Below are 12,241 nucleotides of genomic sequence, written 5' to 3' on the forward strand. Positions count from 1 at the left end.
AAGTCCTTGCAACACACCAATTTGTCCCATTATAAAGGCTAACAAACGTGATTGGCGATTTATACAAGACTTGAGAGCCATAAATCAATGCGTGATCCCCATCACCCCATTGGTTTCTGATTCATCTACAGTAATGGCATTAATCCCCACAACAACAACACATTACACAGTAGTGGATTTATCCAGTGCATATTTTAGTTTCCCAATCCATGCCGACTCACAATATCTTTTCGCTTTCGAATTTAATGGTAAACAACTGACGTGGACGAGAGCACCACAAGGATACACAGAATCAGGAACATTGTATAGTCAAGCTTTGCACCACGACCTAAAAGATATACAGTTCCCCGGCGGAAGTACACTGTTAATGTTCATAGATGACCTATTGTTGTCATCCCCAAGTGAAGCAGCATGCCACACAGACTCTGTCATACTATTGACTGCCCTTGCAAACAAAGGACACAAAGCGTCATTGCCAAAACTACAGTTTTGCAAAACCAGAGTAAAATACCTGGGACACACACTCGACGGTTCGAAACGGGTAATATCCCACACCCGAGTACAAGCTCTGCAAAACTGCCCCAATCCAAAATCAAAGACAGAAATGCTATCATTTTTGGGAGCAGCTAATTTTTGTCGCCAACACGTGTTCAACTACGCCGCATTAGACCAGCCTCTTCGTGCACTAACGTTATCTGACCAACCCAAACAGATCGCATGGACTCCGACACTACAACTTGCGTTCCAAGCAATGAAAGAAGCTTTAACCACAGCGCCCGGCCTTGGCATGCCAGACTACAGTATGGAATTCTCACTTTTTGCCGCAGAAAGAAAAGGCTATGCGACAGGGATCCTAGCCCAGAGAAATTGCGACAAGATGAGACCAATAGCATACTATTCACAAAGACTTGATAGTGTAGCCTTGGGGTATGCTCCGTGTCTACGGTCAGTTGCTGCAGCCGCGTTCTGCGTATCGAGAAGCGCCAACATTACTCTAGAACATCCAGTAACAGTCTACGTCCCACATTCTGTGTGTATTATTTTACAAAACGCAGCTACACAACACTTATCAGCATCCAGACACACTACATACACAGCGATCCTATTGGCAAACCCAAACTTGACCATAAAACGTGCACCGCCAATAAACCCAGCAAATTTTGTTCCCCTATATGAGGATAACGAAATGTCACATAACTGTATTGATACAATCTCAGCTGTCACCTCACCCAGAGCCGACTTACAACAAACACCACTAGTTAACAGTGATCTAGTATATTATGTTGACGGTAGCGCGTCAAGACACACTAATGGATGTGATTTGAATGCTGGATACGCTGTTGTTGATGACCATGTGATGATTGAAAGTGCAAAACTACCTAATAATTGTTCAGCACAGGCAGCGGAGATCTTCGCTTTGACGAGAGCGTGCGTGTTGGCCAGGGGTAAGTCTGCTACAATTTTCACCGACTCAAGTTATGCGTTCAATGTAGTGCACAATGTGGGATTAATATGGAAACACAGAGGGTTCATTAAGACATCAGGCATTCCCATCAAACATGCTGTATTAGTCACTAACCTACTAGAGGCGTGTTTACTTCCTAAGCTATTGGCTGTTGTAAAATGTGTTGCACATTCTTCTTCTCCTTCTCTGGTTGCAAAGGGAAACGCCAGAGCGGATCACTGTGCCAAAAGGGCAGCGACCGTCCCCTCCCTGTTGGTAAAACAAATGGCTATCACAATCGCCAATGATAATACTCCCACTTTTGATCATGTCGTTTCATTACAGGCAGAGGCGACATCTGAGTGGCCAGTATGGACGTCAGCAGGTTGTTCCAAAATGCCAGACGGCATGTGGAAACATGCTGACGGTAGAGTTGTAGCTCCAAAACAACTCCTCCCCCTGTTAGTAAGATTAGCACATGGACTTAGCCACGTGTCAAAATTCGCAATGGTGGGCAGTATCACTTCACAGTGGCACGCGCCAGGTATCACCAGTTTAGCTCACCAATACTGCTCAAGATGTGTTGTATGCAATCAACACAATATAGGTAAAGCTATAAAGACTAGACGTGGCGCCCACCCACCACCTTGGGGACCATTTGTTAACATCCAAATGGATTTCATCCAATTAGAAAAAAGCATGGGATACCAGTACGCGCTAGTCTTAGTAGATATGTTCTCTAAATGGGTCGAAGTCTTCCCATGCAGACGCAACGACGCTCAAGCAGTAGCTAAGGTATTAGTCAGAGAAATAATTCCAAGATTCGGGTGTCCACACTCCATAAATTCAGACAGAGGTACGCACTTTACGGCACAACTGATAAACAACTTATCTACCGCATTAGGCATGAAAATACACCTGCACACACCCTACCACCCTGAAAGTGCAGGTGGTAGAAAGACAAAACTCAACCATCAAGAACCGTCTAGCTAAGACATGTACAGAGACAGGCCTTAAATGGCCCGACGCCCTCCCCTTAGTATTAATGCAAATGAGATCAATGCCAAACAGAGGAACAGGATTGTCACCTCACGAGATATTATTTGGACGTCCAATGTCGACACCAACCACAATGCTTCCCCCGTTATCACAAGTCCAGTTATTGCTAGCAGACGAAATTGCTATTAACTATTACAAAGCTTTGTGTGCCCAGATGAAGAGGCTCCACCCCTTAGTGAGGCAGGCACAACCACAACCACCAACAACACCATGTCATGGATTGAACCCAGGTGACTATGTATATATAATGGTGTTCAAAAGAAAAAGTAAACTAAACCCCAGATGGTCTGGTCCATTTCAGGTGCTGCTAGTAACGGACACGGCAGTAAAGTGCGACGGAAAAGCATCCTGGATCCACGCATCCCACTGCAAAAGGGCAAATCTACCATGAGACCAATAACAATAGGAAAAATGACCACCAACTGGAACTGCTTAATCATCGCATGTGGCATAGCGGGATGCATTGTGTGGGCGACACTGGACGAACCTCAATCATGGATCAATGGGTTTAAGGGCGGTAAGGGGAAAGCAGTTGAACGCACCAAAAGATATGTTAACAGTCACCGCAACAACCTATATTTAAAGCTAAGCCAAGCAGTCGCACATTTTGCTAACCAATCAAATTGCTATGTATGCGGCTTAATACCCCATTCTACCGAAGATGGTTTTCCGTTAATGGGCCTCCCACTAACAGAATGCCACAAAGCCTCTCTAAACAAGTCCACAGGGACAGCTGAAAGCTGCACAAAATCAAACATGAAGATTCGACAAAGTCATGATACAAATGGAATACCAGTTTCTATTACCCCAGTGAAGTTTACAGAATGTGTATCTCAAAAGGGTTGGGGAAAGAATGTCGGGGTGTTGGAACATTGTGAAGTGCCCCAGGCGACCCGCAAACGAAGAACGATATCCCCCCGGACCAGAGACAATATCTACCCCATCCGCCAACAAAGATTAACACCACCCTGGGACAACATCCACCCTGTAAAGACACCACTGAAACCCACAACCAAAGAAACCCCCACCACCCAACGAACGACAACACCAGCACCGCCTGGGACCTACTGGATATGTGGCGCACAAGCTTACCCGTCCCTTCCACCCGGATGGAAAGGCACATGTGCATTAGGATATTTAGTGCCAGCCATGAGAGTGACACCGACCCTACCACAACACCCACTGACTAGAAAGACACGCCACGCAAATCACTTCCACACACATGACCGGGCCTGCAAGACATGCGACTTTTTCAGAGCACTAATCCCCTCCTATGGTGTGATGTCAGCCCTAGATCAAATCGCAGACCTATCCACACTGATAGAAGACTTAGCCAACACAGATGCTGAAGGACTGTCACTCGTCAGCAACGAACTGACATCAATCAGATTGATGACATTGCAGAACAGAGCAGCACTGGACTTCCTGCTATCTAGTACTGGAGGAACATGTAAACTAATCGGTCAAGAATGCTGTGTCTACATACCTGCAAACGACAACATGACTATACCAAGCATCATTGAACACCTGCACAACATCTCCAGAGCCGCACACATCCCGCCAACGTATACCATGTCCGATTGGATGACCGAGAAACTTGGTACAATAGGAGCAGTGGTAGTTCGGTACATTATGTATGCAATAATAATATTTGTTATCCTAGTAATGTGTGTGCATACTATAAAATTCGGAGTTGGATACATCACAAAAGTACTCTGCACAAGCCAACCCCCCCCAATAACCATGATGATCGCCACGACCATGAGAGAAGAAACGCAAAACGAACCCACCAACCCCCTTGCACCATACTTCCACAGATACGCACTAGAATCCACAATGCAGAACCTCTAATGTTTACTATTTTAATTCATTTTATATTTCTCTTTAACATTCCTGTAAATTGTGTCATTCACTGAGCTGATGGTCATATTTGCATTAAGTCCTATTCCATTCATGTTTTTACCGTTTTATCTCATTGTTTACTATTCTAATTCATTTTATATTTCTTTTCATTTCTTTATCCAACCTTTAAATGATGTATATTTTACCGTTTTATCTCATTGTTTACTATTTTAATTCATTTTATATTTCTCTTTAACATTCCTGTAAATTGTGTCATTCACTGAGCTGATGGTCATATTTGCATTAAGTCCTATTCCATTCATGTTTTTACCGTTTTATCTCATTGTTTACTATTCTAATTCATTTTATATTTCTTTTCATTTCTTTATCCAACCTTTAAATGATGTATATTTTACCGTTTTATCTCATTGTTTACTATTTTAATTCATTTTATATTTCTCTTTAACATTCCTGTAAATTGTGTCATTCACTGAGCTGATGGTCATATTTGCATTAAGTCCTATTCCATTCATGTTTTACCGTTTTATCTCATTGTTTACTATTCTAATTCATTTTATATTTCTTTTCATTTCTTTATCCAACCTTTAAATGATGTATATTTTACCATTTTATCTCATTGTTTACTATTTTAATTCATTTTATATTTCTTTTCATTTCTTTCATTCACGTTTATATCTGTTTGCCAACCTTTAAATGCTTTTATATTTTACCATTGACCTGATGGTCATAGCCAGATGACAGTGTATATACTAAAGTAAAAGGTGTTGCCATCAAGTAAAAAGTAAAAGGGGCGATATTCACAACCCTAAAAATACACATAGATCTTAACCCACACTGTATAAATACTGACATTCAAATAATAACTAATTTTATCTTTAATTGTGTATTTTATATTACATTCATTTTATATTTACTTTGTTTATTTTATATTTCACCAAATTATCTCATTTATTCATTCCTTTAAATTGTGTATCTCATGTGTTTACTATTTTATATTTCTTTTCATTTATTGACCCTATGACCAAAATAGGTCACAACAAGTTTATAATTTTACTATTTTATCTCATTTATTATCTCATGTTATGCTGACCTTACCTATTCCAGTCATACATCTGAGAATACTTGTCCCAGCCACATTATAAAAGAGAAAAGGACCCAACTGTGGAATATATGTATGAACTACGCCCCCTTCCTCCCCTCCCCTTCCCCCACTCCCCCCATTGTTCACCTGGTACTTAACTGCTCCCCCAACTGGGGAACGAGATCTTTTTACCTGACTGACGGAGCTGGTCTGTTTAGGTAAGATCTCCAGCCATATTCTCTATTGTTGTTATGATTTGATTTGATCTGGTTAATAAACCTTATTATCTGGACCCTCTGAGTGAGCAAGTCATTTGACTCTATTCCTATTTGAATACTATTATTATCCTACAATACCAAGAACATGCAAATGGACCTTGTAGAAGTGGAGCAATATTCCATTTACTTATGTATTTTAGGCGGATTTTCAGAAAATAGGGCTCCGGGCTTAAAAGGTTAATACCAGGGTCCCACGACTAGAGAATGAGTAGTTACTAATAATACCAGGGTTCCACTAGAGAATGAGTAGTTACTATTAATACCAGGGTTCCACTAGAGAAAAAGGGGTAGTTACTATTAATACCAGGGTTCTACTAGATACAATTAGTAGTTACTATCAATACCAGGGTTCTACTAGATATAATTAGTAGTTACTATTAATACCAGGGTTCTACTAGATAAAATTAGTAGTTACCATCAATACCAGGGTTCCACTAGAGAGAATGAATAGTTACCAGGGTTCCATGAGAACTGTTCCATGTTTCGTAGACAAACGATGAGCAGGAGAATGTAGTTGGTAAACCTCTCTTTTATGTCTACGGAAGACAAAACAAATCAATCCAGGATTAACCTACTTTTGAACACCATGTTGCCAGACTAGAATTCTATCATTTAGCTTCTGCTAATTCTCCAAGTTCAAATGTCAGGTTAAAAAAATGTCAGAGAGGAACACTGATTTCCCATTACAATCTGATGATCTGTCGCTCCACTCACCGCTGTTTGACATCTGAAACAGGTTGTTCTTTTCAAACTTCTTAAACACACTCCCTTTGATCTCCACAAACTACAAAGAAAAAAACACATCATGAACACTTACACTTATGAACAATAATACGTTTTTATGCAATTTCCTAACTTGAAAACGGCCACATTTATGTTTCCAGACCTGCATAGCAGCCGTGTGTGTGTGTGTGTGTGTGTGTGTGTGTGTGTGTGTGTGTGTGTGTGTGTGTGTGTGTGTGTGTAGGGGTATAGAAGTGGGGGGAATAGTGGAACGGACAACCCAGGGCCCCAAGCTGGGGCTTGTTTTAAAGGTTTTCCTACAGGCTATGGAGGCTTTTATGACATTTTTAAACACAGGGCAAGTTTTGAAGCTGCTGTAATAACAGTGTTGCCCTTATTATAACCGTTAAGTAAATTAATTTGTTGGTGTGTATGAGTCATGTGTGTGTCTGTTACTCACGTTGTTGGACATCATGATGGTGAGCAGGGACTTGTTGTGTGAGTTGAAGGCTACGTTGAGTGTGGTGGCCTGGACCATGATGAGGATGGCATGGAGAACTGAGAGGAAGCACTCAGGATAATAACACTATGACTAAAGAAATGAGAGGAAGCACTCAGGACAACAACACTATGACTATAAAGTAGGGATGTCCGATATTATGGGCCTACCGATATCATTGGCCGATATTGGCATTAAAATGTGATATGGGAAAATATCGGTATCGGTTTTTCAAAAAAAGAAAAAAAAATCTATAACCTTTATTTGCCCAGGCAAGCAAGTAAGAACAAATTCTGATTTTATTTATTGTCAAAAGTATGCATAATGTTATGTTAATTCCACAACAAGAGATATGTAATGTTAATTACCTGAAATTATTCATTTTTTTGCGGGGGGAAACCCTGCATATATCAGTATCGGTTGATATCGGTATCGGAAATTAAGAGTTGGATAATATCGGTATAGGTAAAAAAGCCAATATCGAGCATCCTACTATAAAGAAATGAGAGGAAGCGCTCAGGATAATAACACTTTGACTATAGAGGGGAACCAAGAGAGAAGCACTCAGGACAACAACACTAGTGATGTCAATTTCAGAATGAATGCTTTTGTTCCTGGAAATACACTAGCCTTGTCCGCTAGCATTAGCCGTTTGCAATGACAGCAGCCAGCTAGCTCGCTTGTTGGATTACCGGTATCTCAAGTTCCCAGCAATTTTGTCACACACACACACACACACACACACACACACACAGAGGATACAGACATAGAGCACAGCCATAAGGAAGTGAGGGATGACTCCTATATGGGCTCTCTTCTTCTCTTTGGGCTCTGTGGCTGTCCAGTACAAGGCATCCAGGATGTCCTGGCCGAACGATGAGAACAGACGGTCTGCCACCTGGTGAGAGGGGGAGAGCAAGAGACGAAAAACCAAAAAGATGAATTAGTATAACTGTGCGTTTCCATTAGGAAAAGGAATGCAGTATACCTGGCTCGAGGATCAGTATGATGTATTTATCTGTAATACTAAAAGCATAAACCCAGGAGTCCCTTGTCAAATCCATGTCAGAAATCTAAAGAAAGGATGCTGGATCTCTCAAGCTTTCATTTTATTTAACCTTCATGCAATCAGGAAAGTACCACTGTGATTAAGAATTTATTTTCTAAGGGAGACCTGGCCAAGACAGGCAGCAGCATACGTAAAAACACAGTTACAGACAGACAACTCAAAAGGAGACAAAGTTAAAGAAAATTAAAAAACAAGCATAGGGAAACATTTAGGGCTGGGCGATATGGCCTAAATATGATATCACGATATTTTCTGACCTTTCGGCGATACACGATACACATCACGATGTTTTTCTTTTTTACCCCAAACAATTCATTATGAGGCTTACCAAGACAGTATTTGATTTTGCAAGCTAACATTAAAGACAAAATAAAATACCCATGCATTTAGCATTTTTATATTATATATTAGATTTAGATTATTAGATTATATATTGCATATATTTAGCAATGAGATATTATATGATTTAGATATGAAATATGATTAATTGAAAATGGGGGACCCTGATGTAAACAAGACTAAAGTCTTTCTCTGGTCTGCATCCCCTTAACAATTGTATGTATTGAGCTGTACTGTACCCATTCTGCAATATGTTAATAACGTTTTAAATCAATCAATCAATAAATAGCATTTTAGCATTTTTATGAAACTACTGTATATATGTATGTCTCTAAATGTTTTGATGAATTGAAAATGGAGGACCCTTATGTAAAAAAGTCGAAAGTCTTTTTCTGGTCTTCATCCTCCTGTACTGTATTGTACCCATTCTGCAACCCTTTAACAAAGTCTTCACTCATTCATTCTGACGGAAACATAATAATTTTGATTGACAGTCGAGTCTGCCAATTACGTCACAGCGCTTGCACCCGCCCTGCTGTTCTTAGCACCAATCGGCAAGCTTCCTGACTTCCTGAATGTCCTGTGTGCTGAACAACGTCAACAAAGCTACTAACGTTAGCTCCCCGCGGCCGTCGAGTAGGAGACCAGTGCTCTACAGGATGACTAAATGAGGCATAATGATTTTACTACAACGAATGTTATAATAAAAGCCTTTCCATACATCTGTCTGATTGAAAACTTTATTAACAGACCGCGGAATGGGCATATCTCAGCACGGGCTGAGATATGAACGAGTAACGTGTGGACAGATTGACGCGACACAATCCTCTTGGGCAAAACATCACGATATCCACGATACGTTGAAAAAGTGTATCGTTAATGAACTGTACCCGATATTTATATAATATCGTCATATCGCCCAGCCCTAATTGACATCCTAAGGAATCTGCCTCTTAAATCGTTAATTTTGGATTTAAAATCACAATTAATGAGTGCGGCTGGGTAGCGCAGTGGACTAAGCACTCGCCTACCACCGCAGATATTCTGGGATCGAATTCAGCTGTCAGTGGTACATAGGGATGGGTACCGTTCACATTTGAACCGATACCGGTACCCAACGCTACCTTTTTTCGGTACTTTAGTCTCTAAAAATGTAATCTACCTACCTCAGTTGTAAAAAAAATCCAAACTTAATATTTAATAAATAAATAATGTATTATTATTACTTTATTATTATTTACATCTTATGATGTAAAGCACTTTGAACTGCAATCCACTGTATGAAAGGTGCAATACAAATAAAGTTATTATTTATTTAGAACATATATATAATACACAGTCAGTCACACACATATCAAATTATTCTTTTCATATGTATTATCTGTGAGACAGCGCCAACATGCAACCTCAACTGCAGGAGCAGTGTCTCTGTCACTCTGCATGTCGACTGCTCCACTGTCTGTCAACTGAACTCTGCTTTGGTCCAATCACATTCCCCCACCCAGTCTGCGAATCAGAGGCAGACAAGTTTGGTTGTCTCTCACCCGGCTATAATGACTATAATGAATCTTTTTAGAAGGCTCTGGGGCAGTGTAACCGTAACGCATAACTATGTTGTTTATTATAATATATCTATGGTGTAGCGTATGTTAGAGGGCCTCCGTCATCTTACTACACTTAGTAAAGTAACTTACTCTCATGCTTGCTCGCACACACGCTCTCTCTCGCTCTCTCTCACTTTCACTCTCACACTCGCGCGCACACACACAAAGTGCCAACGCTTGGTTTGCAAAAGCTGAACCGCTTAACGTGTGGTTTAGTTTTTGCGGTAAACTAAATAAATAAATAACCGAAAATTGCCACCGTTGGATCTCACGTGAATTGATACTCTGTAGTACCGACGTGTTTCGGTAGGTACCTTTAAAAGTACCGAATTCAGTACCCATCCCTAGCGGTACCTCCGGCTTGGTCAGTCATACTAACACAATTGGCAGTGTTAGCAGGTGGGAGCCGGTGGGCTGTGTGTCCTGGTCGTTGTAAACTGTGACTCCTACTGGTCGCTCGGGGCGCCTGTTCAGCAGGGAGGGGATCTGGGGGAAATAGCATGAACCTCTGCACGTGTTACATTCCCCCAGTGAAACTCCTTGCTGTCAGGTGAAAAGAAGCGGCTGGCGACTCCACATGTATCGGAGGAGGCATGTGGTAGTTCTACACCCTCCCCAGGCAGACAGTGGGGCAATGCGCGCAACAACCAGGAAGGGAATTGGCATAACGAAATTTTTTTTTTAACCCAATTAATTTGGTAATCTGCAACGCAGATGGTGCAGAACACATAAATACGGTTTTCCAATTTCAGTACAGGCATATGGGACAGAATGCGTAGAAAGGTCCTGAGTACTGTTCAGCACTTTTCTGTGTGATAAAGACACTTGGATAAGAAAGGAGCAGGCCAAGAATTGCCTTATATATATAAAGGTGTACCAATGTATGAGCCTACAGGTGGCCAGAGCAGGCCATCCTACGGAGAGTGAGTCTAACTCAGTGTATGAGCCTACAGGTGGCCAGAGCAGCCATCCTACAGAGTATAACAGTGGTGAGTCAAAGCTTTACACTTCATAATGAACCTCAGAGAAGCAGGGTCAGCTGTGTTCACCATATGAAGACACTGAGCAGTGGTCTGCATATAGAACACATCACAAAGTCCAACACAGGTAAAGAGTGGCAGCAATAAATAGCATTTTTCCATTAACCTCATAGCGTGCACTGGCACATACGTGCCGTTTTGCCCTTGCGTGAAAGTCACGGCACTTTGCGAGCGCCTAGCGGCTCAGGGCTACATCTTCCGCTGAACATATAAATTACCGTTCGAAAGATCTATTTGTTGCCGTTCGAACGGCACCTCACTTGACCAAATCCGTGCCTCGGTTCTCGAGTTATGTTACAAAGGGTCAGATTAAACCGAATATATATATTTATTACTTGAGATATATTGTATAATATTTGTATATCGTCTGATATCCCTTGTATATTCGTTGTACATATACACGGAATATCCCTTTACCTAGGTACAGGCCAGACCATAATATTCGTTCTCCTATTGGACAGCGACCCCCTAGGCGCCAACGGCCATACCCCCAATGTCTAGTTCAAAGCCACCGCTAAGACATGTCTCAACATGCCCAGGTTTGCGCAGTAATACGAGACAGAACTGAGGTTGGCACTAGATTATTCACCTTACGTATAAATACGTCGCAGGTGGATACAGCAGTTAATTAACCCAACAAGTTGAAGCCTTCACCACGATACAACGTGCTGTGAAGTGGGCCCTTTTTGCCCCTAAATAGAGCCTTGAGAACCGCGTGCGAATTGATAGCTAAAGTGTCAGAGTTTAACGCTGTATCGTCGAGTTCGACTTATTCTATTATAAAGTAATAGTCTATTATGTATAGTGTATCGTGCGGCTACCGTTCTACAGTGACCAGCATTACCACCGGTTCGTCGTACCGAGCTAGTGTACTTATCCAGGCTGGGCGGCCTAACCTTGTGCCGCCATCCGAGGAGTCCTAGACGAGAACCGTGTGGATATGTACACTGGATAACCTACACCGACGAATGCAGAGCCTTTTCCGGCTGGATTATATTGCTTTGGTACTGTGGCTGCTGGAGCAGAGAACCGTCTACCCCACTGCTGTGTGGGATCTACCCTGTGAGGAGCACCGTCGAGCCCGCCTCTAGGACCCAGAGGCTGGCTAGCTTTCATCCATGCTGCAATGCATACCGGAGTATAGCTGTTGCTTTGTCTAAGGACCAAGGGATTATTGCACCGTCTCCTGTACCTGGAGTCTCTTTATTCCTCGTTGATCCAGACTTTTGCTCCCGACAATTC

General features: G+C 41.7%; 1 protein-coding gene across 1 annotated transcript in view; it reads right to left on the reverse strand.

Annotated features, from left to right (window-relative positions):
- Positions 1-12,241, reverse strand: part of tapt1b (transmembrane anterior posterior transformation 1b) — a gene marked incomplete at its 5' end in the record, with an annotated part of 134,893 nt that overhangs the window by 56,252 nt on the left and 66,400 nt on the right. Inside the window, 4 exons of the mRNA XM_084318731.1 lie at positions 6,181-6,261; positions 6,440-6,509; positions 6,909-7,006; positions 7,710-7,845. Coding sequence (XP_084174857.1) covers positions 6,181-6,261; positions 6,440-6,509; positions 6,909-7,006; positions 7,710-7,845 — 385 coding nt within the window. The remainder of the gene's footprint in view (positions 1-6,180; positions 6,262-6,439; positions 6,510-6,908; positions 7,007-7,709; positions 7,846-12,241) is intronic.

This window comes from Notolepis coatsorum (genome assembly GCF_963971535.1).
Source record: "Notolepis coatsorum genome assembly, chromosome: 7".
NCBI classification, from domain to species: Eukaryota; Metazoa; Chordata; class Actinopteri; order Aulopiformes; family Paralepididae; genus Notolepis; species Notolepis coatsorum.